The sequence below is a fragment of the Rhinopithecus bieti genome, unplaced genomic scaffold (assembly GCF_001698545.2).
Source record: "Rhinopithecus bieti isolate Rb0 unplaced genomic scaffold, ASM169854v2 scaffold_1673, whole genome shotgun sequence".
In the NCBI taxonomy this organism is placed as follows: Eukaryota; Metazoa; Chordata; class Mammalia; order Primates; family Cercopithecidae; genus Rhinopithecus; species Rhinopithecus bieti.
Genome location: NW_016804690.1, coordinates 9254878 through 9279617, shown reverse-complemented (window position 1 = coordinate 9279617; position 24740 = coordinate 9254878). Strand labels below are relative to the sequence as shown.

At 40.8% G+C, this 24740-nt stretch overlaps 1 protein-coding gene across 1 annotated transcript in view; it reads right to left on the bottom strand.

Annotated features, from left to right (window-relative positions):
- Nucleotides 1-1639: 1639 nt before the first annotated feature.
- USH2A (usherin) overlaps nt 1640-24740 on the bottom strand; it is an 821881-nt gene continuing 798780 nt past the window's right edge. Inside the window, exons 68-74 of the mRNA XM_017870028.1 lie at nt 23620-23858; nt 22616-22824; nt 15638-15814; nt 14237-14320; nt 9660-9904; nt 4157-4378; nt 1640-1790 (exon numbers count right to left, since the gene is read on the bottom strand). Of these exons, the coding sequence (XP_017725517.1) occupies nt 1701-1790; nt 4157-4378; nt 9660-9904; nt 14237-14320; nt 15638-15814; nt 22616-22824; nt 23620-23858 (1266 nt within the window). The 3' untranslated portion in view covers nt 1640-1700. The remainder of the gene's footprint in view (nt 1791-4156; nt 4379-9659; nt 9905-14236; nt 14321-15637; nt 15815-22615; nt 22825-23619; nt 23859-24740) is intronic.

Here is a 24740-nt window from a genome sequence, read left to right as displayed (position 1 = left end):
CTTAATTGTCCCAGAATCGGCATATGGGAATAAAAATCAGTAAACTAATCAATCCTATGTTTTCATTTCAGAAAGTATAAAAACTTGGCGAGAACTATATATTTCATATTATGTACAGTCACTGTCAGATATGCACATTTATTTCAGATGTTTTTGCTTATAGCAGTTCTAATAAGGTGGTAGAACTTCTGCTTAATACTGGCCTGTGCTTTTGACACTTATGGTTGGCAAACTGTCTAGGAGTTGGTCAGTCTGAGGAGCTGCTCTCTCACAAAGCTGGATGAAATCTCAATACCCCCAAAGTCCACAATCTTTTACTGTTGGGCCCTGGGGTAATTCATTGTTTTCAGGCAGAGTAAGTAAGACTATCCCTTTACAAATTTATGCCTGCCTCTGGGTGTAGATTCACAAAGTATTGTGAGTATTGTGTGTTAGACAGAGTCATAATATTTTCCTGGGGTCAATAAGACCTTTAAGGATGAAGGAAGACGAGAAGTTTTCTTATTCTGTTTTCCATGAAGAACAAATTCAAATATCTTTGATTTTATGTGGATGATTTGCAAGAAAATTTTTCTTGCCATTGGACTTGGACCAATGACTTTGTAATCCAACTAGAGCAAATGATAGACATTTTTGAACCATGAGAATTGGTACTGTTGCATATCATCTGTTCTTAATCATTCTATGGTTAAAATAATGGGTAGTTCTCCAAAAAGAAGGGGTATAGTACAGAGTAATATATACATGATATATATACACATAGGTGTAGTCTTGTCTTTACATGTATATATGTTAATACTAGAAGGAACAGATACAGTTTTCCTTTTAAAATTTCATGCAGCCTAATTAAATATTGCAAATAGAACAGTAGTTTACATTTGCAATGTGTTAAGTTGAAGATGTCAGTATTCTCTGATATTCAGTGAATTCACAATTTTAAGAGAAACTAGAGTTTCAAAACTATAAAATATGTGAAATAAAAACATTGGTTCAAGTAGAGGTGTTCCTATTGAAACACTTTGTTTTCTCTTCAAAATGTATAAATAAGCATTTTACTCCTTAGATTTTTGGAAACTTCATAAATGCAAGAACAGAGACATTTATGTGTAAGTTATATGTTGCCTTGTCAAAAAGTTTGGTGAGTAACCCTATGTATTGTAAATAAATAGAACCTTCAGCAAAGTTTATTGACCTGGTGCAAAGTTTGGGATTTCATTTAGCAGCTGTGATCATTAGAATAACTGTTCTTGCAAGATTATGTCAACCCTGACAGAAATGGCAGATAGAAATGAACAGCAGTGACATCCTTTCAATAGAATCATTTAGTTTTTGAGCCAGTAACTAACTTACTATTTCTGACAACTGTAGGCCATCTTGAAATTGGCACTGATTATTCAGTTAACCAGTAGCATCACTGCCAAACAGAACCAAGTGACAATTACATACTTTATCTTCCACAAAATAAGAGCAAACCAAGTATTTTTATATGAATATTACTTCTCATTTCAGACAACCAGAAAAATATCATTTCTTAGACCTCTATTAAGAAGGAATGCTTTTGAAAACAGTCGTCATTTCTTTAAATAATTATAGGATAATAAACAATGGCTTTTCAGCATTTATGACATGTCAGTGATAACCCAGGAGGAAAGGGGTACAGAGGTTTCATTCCAGGGTTACGTCTTCCGGGCTTCCATCCTTTACAGGTGGGTGTCCGTGAATGTGGTGTGTTCCTTAGTCACTGAGCTGAAACCCTTGATGGCGTTCATCAGGTCCTCTTCATCCACATACTGAAAAATAAGCCAATCATCATTGGCTACAATAGTTGCCATCAATAGTATTTGCTATCAGTTTATAGTTATATCAATTATATGTAAAAAGTAATAAGTATTAAAGGCTTAACATTTTATTCTCAACACTATGGTGAGGTCTGCAACAGTCCTTGCCTTAAATTTCTCATTGAAAGGATCACATCACATGCACATATGAACTTTAGACTAATTCAAAATGTGTATCTGGTTTGAGGGTTATATTGTGTCATATTTTAACCTTTCTAAGCCTCAGAAACCTCAGTCTACTCATCTGTAGAGTGGGATATATATATATACACACACACACATACACACACACACACACACACAGCTAGTTTTTGTATTTTTAGTAGAAACGGGATTTCACCATGTTGGCCAGTCTGTTCTTGAACTCCTGACCTCAGGTGATCCATATATATACACATATATATACACACATATATAAAGATTTAGTTCAAATAGTAAATGGAAGAGCCAGAATGCAAGCTTTTTGTGTTCCATTTCTTCCCACTCTTGTGCTGTATTTTGTATTTATCAAATAGGATTAGTAATGTTGGTTACAATGTTATAATAAAGAGATAACTTGCCAAGTATTGGCACCTTCAAAAGCTTGTACTGAGTCCCGTTGCACATTGCCCATTATTAGTACTGTGAAAAGCAAGCAAAAATGACAATACAGTGTAATAGTTACAAATAGGAGTTCTGTAGTCAGATTATGTTTTTAAGAACCCAAACCCATGAAAATAATTGCTAGCTGTGTAATCTCTCATTAAATCACTCACCTCTCTAAACCTCAATTCTTTTTGTAAAAAAACGAGAATGACAATAGAACCTACTTCCTACAGTTTGTGAAGATTAGGTGAAATAATTCATCTGAACTTTCAATGTATTATGTTGAATGTATAGCAATTGCTGTTTTGCATGTAAAAAATGATCAATTAGCAATTCCTTGTTTCAACCAAATATAATTATCCCTGCCTTTTAAAAGCTTTAGATCTGAAATGAAATAATGTAATTGAGATTACAACAACATCAAACAGCCTGTAATTTTATCATGCAGATTATATATATGTATATATTACATAATCATTCTGAACAGGCAAGAAGGACTGTACATTTTTTTGTAGTGTTAGGGAACCTGGATCCAGGGAACTCCCTTTATTATTTGCTATTAGTCAAGAAAGGCTTCATGGAAGTCATCAACTTTTCAGTGCAGGAAAAGTGAGGACTCAGAGGAGAAAGACGAGTGTAAATCCAAAAAACAGAAGCAGATGATTGAAAGAAATGGAGGTGGATAATTTTACCCCAGAGGAGTAAACAGAGGAGCTAACTTCCTAGCTGGTTATCTGTTTATTTTCTCACTGGCCCAGTGGAATGGTACTGCAGCAGGCATCTAAGAAGACAGCACAATGAAATTTGATGGTTGGCAAAATTCTAAGATTTTGTTATTGCAACCACTCAGAGGCTGATAATAAATATTATATTACGAAGAGATTACCTTTCAAAGAGCCAATTATTTGTACCCACTGGACTGAAATTATGAAAGATGAAGCTTATAAATAGTAACAGCCTCATTTGTCATCATTTCCTAAGTGTTTGGAAAGCAATCATGTTCACCTGTTGATACAAAATATTATTTTTGCGTCCACCCATACACCAATAGTAAAAGGTGGACATACTAACATTTTTTGTTTTAGTAAAACAAGTGCTTGTACTTTATGCCTTGTTTTAAGCCCATTCCAATGTTTCCAGTCACCTCCTGCTCCAAGTTTATGAAGTATAACTTGCTTGCTGCTTATTTATACATCATTATTATTATTATTATTATTATTTGAGACAGAGTCTCACTCTGTTGCCCAGGCTGGAGTGCAATGGTGCAATCTTGGCTCACTGCAACCTCCACTTCCCAGGTTCAAGCAATTCTCCTATCTCAGCCTCCCAAGTAGCTGGGATTACAGGCACGCACCACCATGCCCGGTGAATTTTTGTATTTTTAATAGAGATGGGGTTTCACCATGTTGGCCAGGCAGGTCTCAAATTCCTGTCCTCAGGTGATCTGCCTACCTCGGCCTACCCAAGTGCTGGGATTACAACTGTGAGCCACCATGCCCGACCAATATGCATTTATTTTTAAGCATCTATTGTATACCAGAAGAACAAGACAAATTTTCTACCCTGCTTATCAAACAATTGTAGTAACGCTAGTAAACCAGTTGTTAAAACCTCACTGGGTAAGTGCTCAGAGGCGAGTGCCATGGGGCTGCATTCGGCGAAGTGCAGGCAGTTCCATACCAGTATTTTTCTGGGATATTTAGCAAAGGCCCCGTATGAGGAAACCAACTCACCAGTCCACTGTTGTGGCCCATGATGGCTTCCCACAGCGAGTCGTCCATCAAGACTTTCTTGTCTTGAACATCCATGAGTTGGCTGACACTGCGGTGGAGAGAACCCTGGGAGTAGGTTAGGCCGGTTTGGCTTTGGCTTGGGATGCGCAGGACACACGCGCTCCGGTTGCTGCGGATACTCACGGGTGTCCTAGACCGGGGAATTTTAGTATCGGCTAATCCCTGAGAAGGAAGTTGCTGTGAGTGATTCACATATAAGGAATATGGGCTTGAAATATGACAGAGGATTGTGGCTCACACATTGTCAGTGAAGGGAACGACTGTCTCCTAACAATTGTCACTTTGTCAATGAAGGGAACACCTGTCACCCACAGAATTTAGCAGCTATGAGCACCCGGAACACTGTGACCCCGGGTTTCTTGGTAAGAATGATGAGATGATGAGCTAATACTCAAGTTAGGTGGCCAGTGTTTTTGGCACCTAGAGAGTTCACACACTGGTGCTCTGGCTGTTGTTCCCTGTGGGGCAAGGGCTTTCTGCATTGCAAAGTGGTGGGGCAAGGCAGACAGATGGTGGGTGAACAAGGTATCTTCTTCATACATGTCAGCACAGAGCCTCCCTCTTGAGAACACCCCTCCCCCAAAGCAGCCAAAGATAGCAATATTATGTTGGTCCACTATGTGAACTCCGTTTGTCTTTCACTTTAAAAGTCCTGGATTTGGGTAGGGAAATTGACTCCTCCCTCCCTCCCTCATTTCTCATTCCATATTCCTCCCTTTGTTTTAGGATTCCAGTCTCCAAATTAAATCAGGTCTGATATTAACATTAACATCAGAAAGATAAAGTCACTCCATAATTGAGACCTAGAATGTGCCGTAAGATAAAATCTAGTTGCTCTAAATATCTGAGGGCTCTGATTTAGCTGGTCCAATCAATGAAATGTTCCTGCTTTTTCTTTCTTTCTTTTTTTTTTTTTAATAGAGTTTTCACTCATGTTGTTCAGCTTTCCGAGGAATGGATATATGGAAGTCATTGATGATCTGTTCCTGCTTTTTTCACTGTGCAGTCAACATACCATGCAAAAGATCATGCATTCATGCAGCACACAGAAGTACCTCAAAGTGCATGGTGTAACTTTTTAGGGTGACATTGCTTGACACATCAGATATATCAGCCACAGAGTCAAACTGAGAACAAATGGCAACATCAGTCCATGTTTGGAACAGTTTTAAACACATTCTTTGCATTTCTCCAACAACAGCATTGTCATACCCATATGTAATACTGCTCTGATGTATGTGTGTGTGTATATATATATAGCCTATGATATATACACACATATCTATATCTATATCTATCTATCTATATATATATATATATATATAGAGAGAGAGAGAGAGAGAGAGAGAGAGAGAGACTGGGGTTTTGCAACTAAAACCTCATAGTGAAGCCGGGAGCGGTGTCTCATGCCTGTAATCCCAGCACTTTGGGAGGCTGAGGCGGGTGGATCATTTGAGGTCAGGATTTCTAGACCAACCTGGCCAACATGGTGAAACCCCATTTCTACTAAAAATACAAAAATTAGCTGGGCATGGTGGTGGGCACCTGTAGTCCCACCTACTCAGGAGGCTGAGGCAGGAGAATCGCTTGAATCCAGTAGGCGGAGGTTGCAGTGAGCAGAGATTGCGCCACTGCATTCTAGTCTGGATGACAGAAAAAGAGTCTGTCTCAAAAAACAAAGAAATAATAATAATAAAAACCCTTGGTGAGTGGAAATTAATTGATTAGTTTCTAAGGTAAGTACCACTGCCATTATTTGTTTAGTATTGCAGAGAACGAAAGGATCTTCAAACCAGTAATTAAATAACAAGCAAAACTTGAGCTTAAACTTAGCTGTATTGTATACTGTGTGGTCTTGAAAAATGTTGATGATATACAAAAGACACTCTCATTCCCTGGCACCTCTGCCTATTTCTCTCCATTCAGAGTATAGCCTAAAATCCTTTTGCCAGTTTGGGACTGATGTTCAAAGGATATCTTACCTGTTCACAAGACATGAGGTGCTTGGAAGAGGGTCACGCCAGCACTGAAACCAGAGCTTGTCAAATGAGGGGGAGAAGTGTTTGTGTGTGTGTGTGTGTGTGTGTGTGTGTGTGTGTGTGTGTGTGCTGCAGGGGCATAGCTCATTGACCAACTCAAGTGAAAAGACAGTCAATCTGGAAAACTGAGCAGGTAAATCTGGCTTGTTCCTATTCAGATTCTTCCCCTTGAGTGGATTCTTTCCCATCTGAGTAGATGAGGAGCCCACAGTCACCAACGAGGACTTCATTTTGCTCTACTAATGCAAGTTGTACTCTTTTTAGTTTGGCTAATTTTTGACAATGTCTCTCATGGTCTCCAACTTTGTGAGAGCAGTTTGGTTTCAAAATATTTTTAAAAAGCCACAGAAGAAGACTTGCAAGTACACTCTGTCAATTGAATAGGATTAAATTATGATTCAACAGGCTCAGGGGAATTCCACCCGGTGCCCTGGCATACCCCAGATTTCACTTCTACTGAGACCTGCCTGCAATGAACGGCCTCCCTGCTCAGGATGAGCCAGTTCCCTGAGACCAGAGCCCTGGCAGTCACCCAGTCCCTCCATGCTTTCCCATCCTCACACCTGACTCAGTTTTGGCCATTCAGTGAAAGAATCAGTTGGGTGCCACTGTATATTTCCCTGATGGTAAAGGGTGTGCAGGAACAAGGTGTTTACATTCTTTTGTCTGCTTTTCCCAGCTGAAGCCTACGTCTGTCCGCAGAGGTGGCTTAGCCTGTGTGGTGTCAGGACTGCAAGGTCTAACCAGCCCCCTCCCCCCACCTGTTTCTACTCGTTATCAAACAGTGCACACTGCATACAGGATTTGTATTATATTATTATTTCATTTTCAGCTGTTCTCAAATTTTGCTATGCATCAGACTTTTTTTTTTTTTTTTTCTGAGACGGAGTCTCGCTCTGTCACCCAGGCTGGAGTAGAGTGGTACGATTTCGGCTCACTGCAAGCTCCACCTCCTGGGTTCATGACATTATCCTGCCTCAGCCTCCTGAGTATCTGGGACTACAGGCATCCGCCACCACGCCTGGCTAATTTTTTGTATTTTTAGTAGAGACGGGGTTTCATCTGTGTTAGCCAGGATGGTCTCGATCTCCTGACCTCGTGATCTGCCCACCTCAGCCTCCCAAAGTGCTGGGATTACAGGCGTGAGCCACCGCGCCCAGCCCAGACTTCTTGCAGTTCCAGTTAAAATGGCAGCTTATTGAGTTTCTCCCTCAGAACTTCAGGTCCTGCTCCTCCTATGTGATGCTGATGCAGACAGTTCATGGTCTCACTTTGACAAAATGAAGCTTAACAAGACTCATTAAAACCCTGAGCTATGGGGTTATATCCAGAGTAACATAACATCCCCACAAGAATGAGTGGGAGTGTCTTCTGGTCTCTAAGTTAACCAAGTAAGGAAGACAGTGTTCCTCCTCATGGAGGATTCTGACACAGAGGTGCCTGCCTGTAGGGACTGGGTCGAAGGACAGGATAACGTATCACTGAAATGAGTTCTGGACACTGCTGGTATGTGGGTATGCTTTCCTGTAACCACACCTCACATTATACAGTAGACGTGCCCAGAAGTGCTTGGGAACTTTCCTTTCACTACGCTGTGCACTCCACAGACCCCAGGTTCGATTTAGCTCATCTCGCAGGCTAAACAGATCTCTCCTGCCTTCTTCTCTCTTCCACTGCCTTCCTCCAGCAGTAGTGCACCTTCGAAGAACATGGGCTCCTTAAAGAAAGTTATTCTTTAACAAGGAGAAATTTTGAAGTATCTGCTCTTCAGTGAGAATCTCGTAATGACTATTCACTGAACAGGAGCAAACGGCCCATGGTTCGAAATGGTCACTTGACATTCATTCATTCAAGAAACATTCGTGGAGTGCCTATGATATTCCAGGCACTGTTCTGGGTGCTGGGGCACATGCAACAGGAAGAGGCCCACAAGATCTTTGATCTTGGGAGCTTACATTCTATTTCAGGAGTCAGACAAACATATCTAATTTAGTGTTATGTGATAAATCCTATGGAAAAGAAAAGAAGTGGGTTAAGGGGCTAGGAAATTTTCCATAGAATGGGAGATGACGTTTGTGCAGAGATGTGAGTGAAGCAAGAGTGTGAGTCACCTAAGGAGTCGCAGCAGCAATGGCCCTGTGCTTAGAGCTTGTCTGATGGGCTGAGGGAGGAAGGAGGCTCCGAGGAGGATCAGTGAGAAGAGGAGTGGGACAGATGTGACTAGAGAGACAGCCAAGGCCCCAGTGGTGTTGACCAGTGCCTTCTCTGCTTCTCCACCACCACATCATTGTCCTGTTGCTACTTCCCACACCAGCCACAAACCACGGACCTCAGGGGGCCCACTGCCCTTTTGTGCCCCCAGCACTCCTGCTACTTAGGTCTGATCCAGCCATGTTGGGGCTTAACCAGTGATCATTCATCGCTGAGTGCTGGAAAAGTGAAGAGGTCTGAAGGCAAACAATGCTGCTGCGTTCACTCCCCGCTATTTTTTTTAAATGTTGAACTGTAAGCAGCTTGACCAGGCTTCTGTGCTTAATTTTGGTACTGCCAAGGGTAGCCACTAGCTAATACAGAACCTTAGTGCAAACTGGAAAAAAAGGCACCTCTTCAGAAAGATGTAGCCCTGTGGGCGCACAGCTTTGGGGAATAGATGGGTACCTGGTGAGGATTAGAAAACGCAGCCTTTCCTCCTCCAGGTAGACATAGCCCCACAGCAGAGTGCACCATGGAATTAAATCACCTTTTACTCTTCAATGAGTGCTCTGGGCAATGACTGTCCTGCACTACTAAGTGATGGGCCCCTCTCCCACTAGACCTTTACTGGACCTCCTATTTTGGGAGTGAGTGGTCTAGAGCTAAGAGGAGCCATCCATCCCCTGTGGCACAGGGTGTCAGGACCACAGGACAGACTGAGCACCGCTAACACTTTAGTCCCTCCCTCCCCATCTCCCCCTTTTTATGCCCATTCCCCCCACCAAATTACACAGCAATACAACCTATAATTTCCCCAGGTAATCTCAACATACAACTCTTCTTCACCAGGCCCTGGCTTACAATTACAGGGCAGAAATACTCATCCCTAGTTACACATTAAAATCACTTTTGGAGTGAAGAAAAGAATACCGATCTTCAGGCCCTACTCAAGACAAAGGAAATGAGAATTTCTTGGATGAAGTCCAGGCAGTGATATTTTTTAAAGCTTTCCAGGTGATTCTAATGTGCAGCCAAAGTTGAGAAAGCTGTTCTAGGGTCAGTCTCTCTTGGTCCCCACACTTAGTGAAACATAACTTACATCTGGTTCCTTGTTACTATGGCTATGACACATTTTTCTCAGAAGGAAAACAAGCATTCTAGTCCAGTGATAGGGAAATTAGGGAAATGGGGCCACACTTCTACAGACATACCATATGGTTTTCCCCAGGTAGGTAAACATTCAATGGAGACATCCTCTTTTGAAGAGGTACCAAGGGAGGTCTTTCTCTGATATATGGCTCTTTATGGATTTTTCTTTGTAGCATCAGTGACAGAAAAATGGCCAACAACATCAAGCCCAGAATCGCCATTAACACTATGAACCACAGCTCGCTGTAGAACTCTGTGCTTTTGCTCTGCGATCCCTTCTTTTCTCCAGGTGTTGTTAGGACCAAGCCTGCAAAACCCAGAGAAAGAAAGGGGAAGTGTTATTTCAGAAAGCAATTTTGTCGTCTCTGGCCCTGCTGTTTGATAGTAAATTAGAGAGGAGTTGAAAGCAGTTTGTCTCTTGGTGCTTGTTTGCACTTGTGTGCAGGCTGGGGTAATGGTTCAGTGGGTTGCTGGGTTATAACGAGATGCTTACAGCCCTTGAGAGGCCTTGCTGACACTTCTGGCTCTGCTGCTCAGGTTGGAAATCACCACTGCCTTGGCAAATCCCTGGGAAAGATGGGAGTGTGGGGAGCAATTTTTAAAAGGGGTTACCAAAGTAACCTTGAGGGTTACCTGTTTCATAACTGTGTGCCTTGGGAGCAAAGTCCTTGCTTGGGTTCTCATGAGGGACTGGGACCCTTACTGCAGAGTCACAAACAAAATCAGTGCTTGGAGGTCTGAGGTGTCCTTGTTTCATGTAACAGTCCCATTCCTGACATTTTGTGTAAACTGGATTTTGAAGCATCAGATTCCATTTTCCATTATGATATTAACAGCCTGTGTTTTCTTCTATGTTGTCTTTACATGGCTTCTCTGTTAAAGAGCAAAAGCTCTGCAAACCATCACCCAAATGCACTGGGAAAGCTTCCTATAGAAAGAAATCTTTTAGCACTGGGGCCACTTACCTTTGCTTGGTGTTCACACATTGAGAGTTCAGTTGATGTGAGTCTCTGCACATGAGGTTAGTATTAATAAAAGTAGCTCATGTTTAACAATAATGTACCTGGTGCCAGGCCCTATGCTTAGGTCTTTACAGGGATGAAGGGTAGGCAGGATTATTATTTATTTATTTATTTATTTATTTATTTATTGAGATGAAGTCTTGCTCTGTCACCCAGGTTGGAATGCAGTGGTGTGATCTCGGCTCACTGCAACCTTTGCCTCTTGGGTTCAAGTGATTCTCCTGCCTCAGCCTCCCAAGTAGCTGGGATTATTGGTGCACACCACCACGCCCAGCTCATTTTTGTATTTTTAGTAGAGATGGGTTTTCACTATGTTGGCCAGGATGGTCTCAATCTCCTGACCTCGTGATCCACCCATCTCGGCCTTCCAACATGTTGGGATTACAGGCACGAGCCACCGTGCCCAGCCAGGCAGGTTTATTAAGTCTTGTGGGGAAGATAGGAGAGAGGCTGACAAGGATCAGAGCAGGACAGTCAAAGGCAGTGAAATTATGTTGTCAGTTTGGCAAGCTAAGCAGGGGTGTGGCAGGGGTGGGGGTGGGGTGACCAGAGATCTGCTCCCATCTAGCCACTGCTGGAGCCAGCACAGAAACCTGTGGATCCAATGCAGTGGCCACACAGGCTGGTGTGGAGCTGTGAGTGAGAGAGCTGCTCATCTAAATCTAATACCTACAGCCAGGTCAGAAAAACAAATAGACCCAACTGCAAAGCCTACTCACTCACTGGACAAATCTCCCCATTTTCAGCTCCCTTAGAACTTTGTGGGCCTGCCTGGTACTTCACACTCACACTCCCAGGGAAAGACTTAAAGGAAAAAGTTCAGAACTGGGGTGAAAATATTAAAGGCAGGAAGAGAAAGTGGCTAAAACTAAATTTTGTCAACCCTAACTCTGCTGCCGATCAGCTCTGTGATTAAATACTGGACTCTGACCTTTGTTTGCCATCTCTAAAATAAAGGGTTGAGTCAACACTCCAATCAAGCTCCAGCAGGTCGAAATTCCCCTAATTAGGAACCAACGTGTGTCGTTTGATTAAAAACAAACCAGCCTAGGTGGCACACTAAAAGAGTTGTCTCCTCTGTATGTGGCACAGAGCGGAAAAACTCTTTGGCTGTAACTCCAGAAACTGATCTGATGGGCCCAGTGGGCGCCTTCCTCCACAGCCCGTAGGGGAAGGGAGGGCAGCCTGCCTGAGGGGAGTCTCAAAAGAGAAATAGCCCTTAGAACAGTCAGAGGAAAATGAGGTCTCCGCCACTCTCCTGCTTGGAGGCTGCCTCCAGGCAAGCGAACAAGAGTGTTTTTCAAAGTTACACCATGAAAATTAGAACTGACGACGGATATTAGTTGGGCAGCACATCTTGGAATCTGCCAGAGCGTTGCGCAATCCTCAGAGTTCCCTCCCTCTGCTCTGCCCAGAGCCTGGCCTCCAGACACAATGGAAACCCTCAATTCTTGTTCATGAGCCAACCAGGGATTTCTCCTTTTTATGAAGACCTCGAGATCAGGATGGAGTCCCTTTATCCCTTCCCTTCTGTCTTTTCAAAGTGCCCCTTCACCTCAAGGGACTCCACCTGTGCATCACATGGGAGGTTCACTGTCAGGGGTTGAAACTCTGGTGACTGGGCCTCAGATCCAAAGAAAAACTGAAACCACAGCCAGTGTCAGAGTAAATCCCTCTTTGTTGATGGCCTGCCTTCAGGAACAACACACTTCCTATTCACCAAGGAAACTAGACTGGCAGGGCTTAGAAGGTGAGCAACCTTGGTTTTCCGGCATCACTCAGTACATGGTCCTGAGCCCTGTGTCAGAATCACTGGGCAGGAAAGAGCAGATTCTGAGCCTCCTTGAGTCTGAATTCTGCCAGAGGCTCAGGAAACTATAATAAACAAGCACACTGGGGTGATTCTTACGTGTACTTAACTTGGCAAACCATTGCAAAGAAAAGGTCCCAGGCCAGAAGTCAATAGAAAATCCATGTTGGTGTTCTCATCCCAGTAACAAGCTAGCAGAGCATTCTTGGATAAATTCCTGTGTCCCTTAGACCTCCACTTGTCCACTTGGGGAAATATTGGAGTTGCTAACAGAATACCGAATGAGGTCTGTTCTATCCTACCACTGCTATTAAATGAAATAAGCCATATGAGAGGAATTAAGTGTTGTAGGAAATTTTATATGACATCCAGATATGTAAAGTTTGCAAACATAGAATAATATGTTATTTTTACAAATTGAAACTATCTTCGACAATAATATATATGTTTTATTGTGTTTCAGAAATTTTGGACACTTTTATTTTTCAAAAAAATCTTATATATAAATGCAAATTTGATATGTCATTAATTACTGGAATTTAAAATAGGATATCAATTCCAAATCTGTTTTAATGGAAAAGATTTGGCATTTCTCTAATTTGCTTTTATAAAGTATCACAAATGTTAGATTCAGAGACTATGAGTGAAACTGAATTTAAAAGATGCTCCTTAAAAATTAAAATTGTATCCCTTGAGCTAAATTACTTGATATCAACAGTCAGTCATACTCTTTTATGGAGGATAAAAGACACTTTTCAAATTTATCATTCTAGGCTTTGAATCCAGAATATTAACATTATCATCAACATGAATTGGCTGAATATTTTCTTTCTTCTTCTGATCTCTCCTCTAACTTCCTCTGTAAATCACCTTTATGTACATGAAGTCATACAATACTTTATTGACAGGGCTTGTGGTTAGGAGAAAAATTTAGTTGGAGCTCTCTGGTCTTTTCCATATTTACAGTTCAATGTTTGGCATTTTAAGAGTATATTCTGGCATTTTAAGAGTATATTTAAGAGTATATTCAGGTGTGGTGGCTCACGCCTGTAATTCCAACACTTTGGGAGGCCAAGGTGGGTGGATCACTTGTGATCAAGAGTTCGAGACCTCCCTGGCCGACACAGTGAAACCCCATCTCTACTGTAAATACAAAAATCAGCCAGGCATGGCTCGGGAGGCAGGATAATCACTTGAACCTGGAGCTGGAGGCTGCAGTGAGCTAAGATTGCACCACTGCACTCCAGCCTGGGCAACAGAGTAAGACTCTGTCCAAAAAAAAAAAAAAAAGTATGTTGTTACTCCTTGCCTAATATAAGTTCCATGAGGACTTTTTAAAAAATTTCTGGCTGGGCATGGTGGCTCACACCTGTAATCCCAGCACTTTGGGAGGCTGAGGTGGGTGGATCATGAGGTTGGGAGATTGAGACCAGCCTGGCTAACACAGTGAAACCCCGTCTCTACTAAAAATACAAAAAATTAGCTGGGTGCGGTGGTGCGTGCCTTATCCCAGCTACTTGGGAGGCTGAGGCAGGAGAATTGCTTGAACCCGGGAGGTGGAGGTTGCAGTGAGCCGATATAGCACCACTGCACTCCAGCCTGAGTGACTGAGCAAGACTCTGTCTCAAAAAAAAAAAAAAAAAAAAAAAAAAAATCTCTGACAACACTTGGCACAATTTCTTCTGTATAGTCGGTGCTAATACATACATAGTCGGTGCTAAGACCCCAAGTATGTATAAACAAACATATGTGTGTTTCTTGAGGAAAATGAATAGGTGTTACACCAAGTATAATACGAGTTGTTTACCAAGTCCAGTAGAGGTATCATATTGGATTAATGGTGTCTTAACACTTCCTTCATCAGTTGTGCAGATGACCTGGAAAAAGAAGGCTAGACAAAAGGAAGAATTGATAAATGACTTGTTCATTCAACACCTACAAATAGGGCACATGCTTTTAAAAGAGCAATGCATTATAGCATGAAAAAGAGGATTTCAGAGCAAGTTAGAATGTTTTATATAATATTCAAAATTATTTCTAATTTTAAAATGCTCAAGAAAAAAGCTATCATTAGTGTAATAATAGCCTATCCATAAGTAATAGAGCTAAGAAAAATTAGAGCTTATACAGCAAAGGAAAAGAATAACAGAGGAGTAAAGGATATACACAAAGCGCATCTTATTCTGCACACGGTTTAAACCCTTCCTTTGAAATTTACAGGTGTACTTTCCACTAAATGACCTAGAGTTTCTTACCGAACAGGAGAGCTCAAAAGGGATCCTAGAAATCACATGGTCTAAATTGCTCTTTCAGTGGCCAGGAACCTGAGGGAAGTGACCCTTGCAAGGTTACACAGATGGTTAGAGGCCGGGCCAGGTAGAACCTGTGTCTGCCAACTATCAGGCCACCTTTCCTTCCCAATGAGCTGCCCAGGTGACCATGAACGGTAACTATGAACATGCGTAGCTGAATCTTTGTAAAAATTTTATTAAGTTTCTATGAGTATACATGCAATGCTGGAGCTCACTGTTTACCTCTAACTTACACCAAGATAAAATACTCATTAATCACTACATTGTATAGTGAGCATTGGTCCTGTGAGCGTGCTGATCACTAGAAAATACTTAGTGCCTTGTAAAGCATTTTCTTAATTCAATTTAAAAACAAGGCGAAGAGAAAAGGGACATGTAAGTAAACAGGAAGAAGGAACTCCATCTTAGAGGGACAAGATGGTTCTTTCAGGGGGCTGATATCAAGGAAGGTGAAGGAAACCCCTTACTCAGATCCTTATGAGTTGGAGATAGTTATTTCCTGATAGGGCTCTGTTTGGAGACTGGAGATATAGCAAGAAAATCTATGAAGTCGCTAGAAGTGTATTATTTTAGGGTAGTCATTGACTATGTATGGGTGCTATTTCTTTTGTGACCCCAACTTGCCCTTCGGTCTTATCCCTTCCTGGGGACCCTCCAGTCCTGTGGAGGCAGCACTATCCCCTTGAACCACATTATAACTGCAGTGCTGTCAAGCTACAAATGGGAAGGAAAGAAAACCTTATTTATCCTAAGCGGTAACTTTTCCACAAGAAGTGGACACTTAAACCAGGATGTTTTAATGGTGAGCATCTGCTGGTCAGCTTTCAGATTTAACATCCCATAAAGCTGGGGAACAGAGCGCCTTCCACACTAAGAAACAGGAGTCAGAAACTAACTTTTGTCCGCCGTTCTCGGTATGCAGAGGGTGGTGTCGAAGCCGCTGTACACACGTCGCCCTCCATCGGTTAACACGTACTCCTTCAGTGGGCCGTTCAGGAAGAAAGTGCCACTCCAGTTCACACACACCACAGACAAATTGCTGTCCACCGAAAATGGGGCCCGGTACTGAGGCACTGTGGGGAGAAAGTTGTAGGTTCTAAAAAGGGTAACGTCTTTGAAGGGGTGCAGGTGTGTGCTTTAAAAAAAAAGTATGAGCAAAACCAAACCAAACCAATCCAAAGAAAAAAAAAAAAAAAAAAAGAAAGAAGACCAACATTGTTAGAATCCTTCACTTTTTCCTCAGTGTTACGAAATAACCAGTATCGGGGTGAAAAGAAAACCAATGGGAACATGTATGAAATGCTTTCTCAGCAACTTTATGCCTGCTTTAAAAAAAAAATCGATACAGAGTTAAATACATTTATTTATTTATAAATAAAACTATTAACATACAATGGATCTGCTCACCAACATAACCCTGGAGCTCATATTTTGTTGCATTTTCCCTCTTTTTAACAGGTAAAGTATCCTTAACACTATTAACTACAGTAGATAGCTATTTTTCATATCAAATCAATATTTATTGCCACAAAGCCCCAAGGACTAGATGAAGTTAATATATTTTTTTCTCCAAACCAAACTGCTTAGATGGTGAATTATGTCCTTTTGGCACCCATTTATTGTTAAAGCTTTTTCTCAAACCGTTAGTTTGTTTTCTGAGATAGTTAAAAAGCCTTGCAAACAGCAATTCAAGTATAATAATTCATTGCCCTGACTCATCAATCAATAGCATAGTACATTAGTATATAATCAAGCTTAGGTCTCCTAAGTATTATATCACATATAGAAGCAACTTTGTGTGCATTTCACAGGCACAGTCTCTTTTGATTTTCAGCTCCTTACTAAAACAAAAGAAAATCCTTAACTGGGGCTCATCTTCTAAATTAATAATTTTTGTGGAAACAAATGAAGGGATACCATATCATCTTGTCAAGTCAGAAGAGATTTATTTCATGAGATCTTGTTTTCTACAAAATAATCAATATATTTGTAAAAACATTAAGATTCACCTACATACCAAATTGGCTTTTAAGAAAAGAAAGGAGTGAGTAGTGAGAAATTGAATGTGATTCTTTTTCTTTAAAAAACAATCCATCTATTTCTGATGTTAGGAAATATAACAAAAGAAGGAATAATTATGCTTTTGTAATTATAACATTCAACCATAAAGACATAGTTGACTGTTATCTTTCAAAATAAGATATTTTCATAAAGCCATAAGAAAAATTTTCTGCAAACACCAAAACAAGAGTTATCAAGCCCTCTTTAAATCTCAATGCTTTTCCAACATTAATTCTGCCTAATATTACAAGGAATGCTCTATTGTTATTTGTCTATGACTTCTATCACCGTAGTTCAGTAGATTTTCACTTTTTCCCTATATCATAACAGCACAAATAAAGAAACGACTTGTAACTAGCAAGAAAATAGAAAGATAGGAGTCTTATTTGTCCTGTAGGATTTGGAGACCTTCCTGAGGAAAAAGAGTAAGCAATTAAAATAATCGAGAATAATGAGTTTACGAATCCTCCCCAAGGAAGACTGAAAAAGTGATAAGAACCACTATGCTCCCAGCTTTTGACATACTTTATCTCATTTAATCCTCAAAATAATCCTGTAAGGATTGATTCCTAATTTTTGAGGTGAGAAAACTCAGGTTCAGAGAGGTCAAATATCTTGCTCTATGTCAGTGGCTGGTAGGAGACCAAGGAGCTGAACCTAGGCTTGCTTAAACTAAGGCCCATACTACTTTGTTAAAATCGGTACACATCCATTGAAAGGAACAGAATTTACTGGTTCACCCTGTGGGTGCTTTCCAGTGGTGTGCTGAAGCTCAGGAATTTCGCAAGTTGTTGTTAAATCTGGCCACTACTAAAAATTAAATTATATAAACAAATAATTATATTCAAACAAAGGTTATAAATACTCCAAATTCATAACTTTTTAATTGTTTCACTGCGTTTTACTACTGTCTGTGTGCCTGAGGTCATTTACATCCACTCTATCTGACTGGTGGAAATATTATATAATTATAAGCTACTACTCATCCCTTCCCAACCCTGTTCAGTGCCGTCGTGTTGGTCACTTGAAAGCAGTAATGGGGGTATTCACACAATGGAAACTGACAAGCACTTCAAATCAGGCCATTTGTCCCTCAAGCAGGCCAGCTGTTAAACATTTATATCTCACCTCTCTCTCCACTGAAGGGGGATTCAAGCAGAGGGGGCTGCAGGTGTTGTTAGGCTTCATCTCCAGACCCTTTGCTGAATGTACATGTGATCACATTTATATAAAACTGCATATTCTATTTCTAAATTATTATGATTATTATTTTGAGATGCACTCTTGCTCTGTTGCCCAGGCTAGACTGCAGTGGCGCTGTCTCGGCTCAGTGCAACCTCTGCCTCCCAAGTTCAAGTGATTCTCGTGCCTCGTTCTCCCAAGTAGCTGGGACTATAGGTGTGTGCAACCACACCTGGCTAATTTTTTTGGATTTTTAGTAGAGATGGGTTTCACTATGTTGGCCAGGCTGGTCTCGAACTCCTGACGTTAAGTGATCTGCCCACCTCTGCCTCCCAAATTGCTGGTATTACAGGCATGAGACACCACACTCAGCCCCAAATTATTTTCTGGTTTGTATTATCTGGTGCAGATTTTCCTGCTCCCAGTGTTTATAATGAGTTAAAAGTAATATAAATGGTATTTTAGAACCCATATCATAATCATTTCTTGTATTTTTCCATATCTATTGACCCAGTAGTGGATTAAGGGAACCTTTTCTCCTATGGTACTAGTCCAGCTGCTTCTCCAATATGAAAAAACACAAAGAAAGGAAATCTTTTTTTTTTTTTTTTTTTTCTCAGAGATAAAGTCTTACTCTGTTGCCCAGGTTGGAGTGCAGTGACATGATCAAAGCTCGATGCAGCCTTGACCTCCAGGGCTCAAGCAATCCTCCCCCCTCAGTCTTCTTAGTAGCTGGGACTACAGGTGCATCTCACCATACCTGGCTATTTAAAAAAAATTTTTTTTGTAGAGGTGGGAGTCTTGATATGTTACCCAGGCTGGTCTTGAACTCTTAGCCTCAAGCAATCCTCCCACATTGGCCTCCCAAAGCTGTGGGATTACAAGCATGAGCCAGCATGCCTTGCCACAGGAAGAAAATCTTAAATCAGTTCACTTTGTTCTTCCAAGCGTAAGAAAAAAAAATCGGCAAAAGCTCAGCTTCATGACTCAGAAGGGCATTGGTTATGAACTACAAAGCTCACCTAGCTGTTCTCTGGTTTTCTGGCCACATCAACAAAAAAACTACAACATTTAGCAAAATTGGCTTCTGGATGTACTGTGAAGGAGATTACAAAATCAGACAGCACACATTAAAAATCATTACAGTTTGCTTTGAATATAGTATGAGTGACAAAAATGCTGATTGAGCAGTGTCAACAATAAACACGCAGTGTTAGGTGCACTCACTCATTCATTAAGCAACATTTATTGGAATCTAAGATACTGTGTCCAGTGCTGGAGATGAAAATGGAGAAAGTGAGGACTACAGGAAGCATAGCTTGAAGGGGAAAGTTGCAAGCTCTGTCTGGGGCCTGTCCAATGTAAGCTAGTTATGAGAAATTCAGAGGGAAATGTCTGTGAGGAAGCTGGGTGCAGGGGTATACACTTCAAAACAGAGCACTTGGGTAGGAGGTAACCACTGGAGTCTGGCTTTTGGAACCAAAGCCTTGGAACAGATGACCTCACCTGATGAGGGAGGAGGAAAGGAGGGAGGAGAGAAAGGGCAAGGGGACAAAGTTAAAAGGTTTAGGATTAAGATTTGGGCAGTGGAAGAAGATCAACCAACAAAGTTGACTAAAAATGAAAATCCAAAAAAGTAGAAAAGAAACCAGGAGAGGGTTGCCATGAAAATGAGGGTAAACCACTTTTTAAAAAAGCATGGAAAATTGAAAGTTCAGTTGCATTGAATGCTACTGGAAAGTCAGTGAAGGTGACTCCTGTAGATACATGCCTTCTGGATATATCAATATGGAGGCCAAGGGCAAACTTAGGAAGATATTTTCATCCAGTGCTGAGGAAGTTGAAAAGTAAGTGGAAGAGAGGAAATGCGCAAAGCATCTGCAGACCGTTCCTTAGGAAAGTTTTGCTGTCAGAGAGAGGAGAGCCAGCATCACTGCAGGGGAAGTGGAGCTTGTTTGCTTTAACATTAGAAAGATAGAAGGAACTTGGAATAAAAGTGAGATACACAGAAAGATTAAGGAGACCCTCTCGAAGGGATGGTGAGTAGTGAAGGGGATGAAATTCACTGCACGGGAGGCAGTGAATTTTATCTCAGACGGAAGAAGGACCACTCTTTCCTTGTCACTGACAGCAATGGGGTAAATGCAGATAGGTTTGTCTGCAGGGGGAATAGGAGTAAATTACTGACTGATGACATCTCTTTTCCTGGAGAATTACAAGGCAAGGAGTTCTACATAGAGTAAAGGGAGAAATGGGTGAGCCAGGTTGTGGGCATGTAGGGAGAAAGGGTGAGCTGCAGAAGGAGGTTTGGCGAAGGTGGAGATGGTTTGAAGTCTTGATTACAGAGAGTAGGAAATTAACTGATCAGGGAAAGAGTAGTACTGAGACAGCAGCCAAGCTCAGTGATCACGAGTTCAGAGTAATTACTGCACTAACTAGATGTGGAAACTGGCCAGGTTACTTAAGCTCTGGCCTTAGTTGAGGGCCACTTCATTGTCTAACTCCAAGAGCCTCAGTTCAGATCACAGTCTATATGAATGGTATCCTGGAATTGCAGTGCACAGTTCGTAGTCCTGCCTCAGTTTTCTCATCTGTAAATTTGGATAATAATAGTACTTATTTCATAGGCCTGTTGTAATAAGTATTTGTAAAATGCTAAAATTCTACCAGGAACAAACAAGTCCTCTGTAAATGTGATCTGTTACTAACATCCTGCCATGTTGTTGCTCAGACACATTAAGGTCCTTGTGTGAGACATTGATCTTTTATGAATGCATAATTCTTGCTTTTAAAATTGGCATAATATTCAATGCCAGATAGAGTATTTTAGGTAAGATGATAATCTGACATAATCTTTCTGGAAAGAAAACATGAAATTAGTATTCAAAGCCTTAAAATATTAAAATATTTGATGTATTAATAGTAAATTCTATTTGTCAAAATTTAATTTAAGAAGATAACCGGACATTCAAAGATCTGTTCACAAAGATTTTTTTCATCATATTTATTAAAGGGAAATTAAAAAACAACCCAAATGCCCCAATTAATTTATTTATGGATTATTGTATAGCCATTAAAATTGGTGGCTAAAGAGTTTTTTTAATGCCAGGGAAATGCTAATATAATAATGTCAAACAAAAAGCCGATTATGAAATTTTAGTTATAGTATCTCAGCCACATAGTAAAAATTATGCATAGAAAGGAGATTAAAGGAACTGATTATTCCAAAATATTAGTAGTTGTTGCCTCTGGGTCGGTGGATAATAAGCAGGACCAGCTTTCTTGGCATGTGAACTGTGCTGCTGCACAGGCCTGTGACGCAGAAGAGTCCTGGGCTTAGCGTGACGCTCTACTGTTGCTGTCTTGGAATTCTTAATGATTTTTCAGCAAAGGATTCCATATTTTCATTTTCCACTGGACTCCATAAATTATGTAGTTGGTTCTGATAAGTACTTATTTTATTCTTAATCCTTTTTGTGTTTGCCATTACTAAACAATAAAAGCATATACCTTATAAAATCTAAGTTATAGTCATGTATCTCAAAATGACATTTTGATCAAGACTGCAGAAATGATGGTGGTTCCATAAGATTATAATGGAGCTGCTCCGTACCACCTCTTACTTTTTTTAAATTTTTTTGAGATGGAGTCTTGCTCTGTTGCCCAGGCGGGAGTGCAGTGGCATGATCTTGGCTCACTGCAACCTCTGCCTCCAGGGTTAAAGTGATTCTCCTGCCTCAGCCTCCTGAGTAGCTGGGATTACAGGTGTGTGTCACCATGCCTGGCTAATTTTTGTATTTTTAGTAGAGATGGAATTTCACCATGTTGGTCAAGCTAGTCTCGAACTCCTGACCTCAGGTGATTCATCTGCATTGGCCTCCCAAAGTGCTGGGATTACAGGCTTAAGCCACTGCGCCTGTCCCTCTTGTCTTTTATATCAGATTTTTTTCTGTACCTTTTCTATGTTTAGCTACACAAATAACCATTGTGTTACAATTGCCTGCAGTATTCAGCACAGTCACATGATTATACAGGTTTGTAGCCTAGGGGCGGAGTAGGCTATAACATGTAGGTCTGTGCAAGTACACTCCGATATTTTCATGACACTCACCTAACGATGCATTTCTCAGAACATATTTCCATCGTTAAGCGATGCATGACTGTATTACAGAAAAATGTAAGGAAGCCCCCAATTAATTAGTTGATTGCGCTTTTCTTCACTCAGTTGCCCTTTTGCTTTTCCTAATAGTGCTATGTCTCAATGCTTTCTGTACATACTAGAGACTATGCCACGTAATTTACAAAGAAAAGGAGTAGCAAAACTGTTTATAAACATGGCCTATCAGTGTTTGTTCACTTTCTTTCTTCCCATTGATCGTTTAACTCCCCTAAATTTGTTTTTACCCTATCCCCACATGAAAATCCTTCCTAAATCTGCCCTAGACTTCCATATTATTAAATCCAGTAGGAATTTTTCCTCAGTAGTCATCCTCATCAATGCTTCAGTAACATTCAGTGTTATTGAGCCCACTCAATCTGTTTTAAAAAGTGGCTTCCCCAATTTTCAGGACAAGCTTCTCCTGAATGCCTTCCAATCTCTCTGGCTTATGGTAGCAGCCACTTGTACTCACATTCTTTTTGGGTGGTGAAGTTGATCCACTCGGAAGCTGTGCTGCCCACCTCGTTGTGTGCCACCACTCTCAGTTTGTATGTGGTGTAGGGCTGGAGACCCCCAAGGCTGGCTTTCTGTCCCAGCCCCATGTACTTTGTCTCTATTTGGCTGGGAGTACAGGGGAGGGCTGAGTCAGGAGGGCAAGCCACGTGGAGTTGGAGTTCATAGCTAAAATGAGAATGGATACACAGAGTGAAGATGGGTAATGGAATTAGTTTAACTCTCTCTTTTAAAACTGGTTCTATTTTGTGAGGAGACATTTTGTTTTCATAGACTACAGGCTCTTTAAAACTTCCATTTGCAGAAAACTGCTCTCAGAAACACTTCATGTAATGTTATTGGAAACGAGCAGCAGATGTAACTAGAGAAATGATAAGAGAAGTCACCGTCTACACACACATTGCTGTTTACCCAGCAACTAGCGATCTTTGTTGGTAGAGTTAAGACATTTTCCTCTTTTAAGAGGAGAGACATAAGTGGTTCTTCTCTTTTTAGAATAAAGACTTTTTTCTAAATGATTTGAGTCAAGTGTCTTCTTTTTTCTTTCAAACAGTGGTTTATGACAATATTTTAAATTAGATCAGGGCAATTCTGATTTAACTGTGGAGGTGTCTTATGTTCCAGTGAAGGCTTGTAGAAGGAATGCTTCCAGAAAACTATTAGGAGGAGGATATTGAATACAAACACATTGCATTGTCTTTTTAATGTAAAGCTTATTTTGTTGTTCTCCTTTCTATCATTAGCTGCTTTTATGATTTAAATATATCACAGGTAACATTACCACTCAGATCAATTTATTTGTCTACTTTGCTATAGATATCTGTTCAATAAGCAAGTCCTCCCTGGGGAGTGCTGGGTAGCTATACGGGTTTGTAGCCTAGGTGCGGAGTAGGTTATACCATGAGTTCATAAGTCTGTATGCATGCCTTGTTAGTTTATTCATCCTTCCGCCTGACCCACTACCTGTGAATGACACCATTGGGGAACATGGGGGGACTCCACTGGAAGGAGGCCGTCCTTGAGGCCAGCGTCTCGATATGTGGAGAGGAAAGTCCTGAGGGCGGAGCAGGATGGGTTCTCAGTTCAGCTGTCGGTCCTTTGCTGCAACAGTTGAAGCAGGTGCAGGCCTCTACTCCAATAGAGTAGTTAGTGAAGGCTTGAAGGCCATGGAGAGTCTGCTGGGTGGCCATGCCTTCGGATAGCTGTGGGAGGAAAGACGCTAGCTGAGGCAGTGTCAAACATTAGAGGTGTTTGATGAATGTTATCGGATCCCACCTCCTATGAATGGAGTACCACACCAGGCACTCTGGGAGACGAAACATGGCATTTATCCTCAAAAAATTACCAACCGTGTTAGAGAGGTATGACAAATAGGTGAAAAATTTGATAATGTAACCATTAAATAGAATTTTGAGGTAGCAGGATGGAAATCACAAGGCATAATATTATCGATTATCTATCACTTTAGAATGGTATTAGAAAATGGCATGGAACAACACACAAAGTGTTGATCAAAGTCTATGACCCTCTGAGTGATGTCTTTTCAAAAAACAAAATCTGTCTTTCAATTATGTGTCTAGCAGCATTCACCAAGGTCCATATTTCGCAAATGGTTACTTGCATGCAATTTCTCCGTCAAAAAATCCTTTTATATCTACATTAAAATCAGGTATAAGTATTGGAGAACTTGAAAATCTCTTCCCCTGAGGGTGTTGGTTTTTACAAAATATCATAGTCTTCTCTCAATCATCTTTGTAGGATTATAAACTTTTGGTTTATTTTCAGCAAATTTTAACCTCATTGTGGTTTTAATAAGTACTCTTTGGAACAAGAGTTCAGAAACTGGAAATTAATTTTCATGTTGACAAAAGAATGTATGATTAAGAAGAGCTGTTAAAAATGCATACAATGCACTCCAAATATAAATTATTTTAGTTTATTATCATTTTATAAGCATGGATAATCAAGGGTTGATTGTATTTACATCATCTATATTTATTGAATACAAAGCCCTATAGAAAATATGCGGCCGGGCGCGGTGGCTCAAGCCTGTAATCCCAGCACTTTGGGAGGCCGAGGCGGGT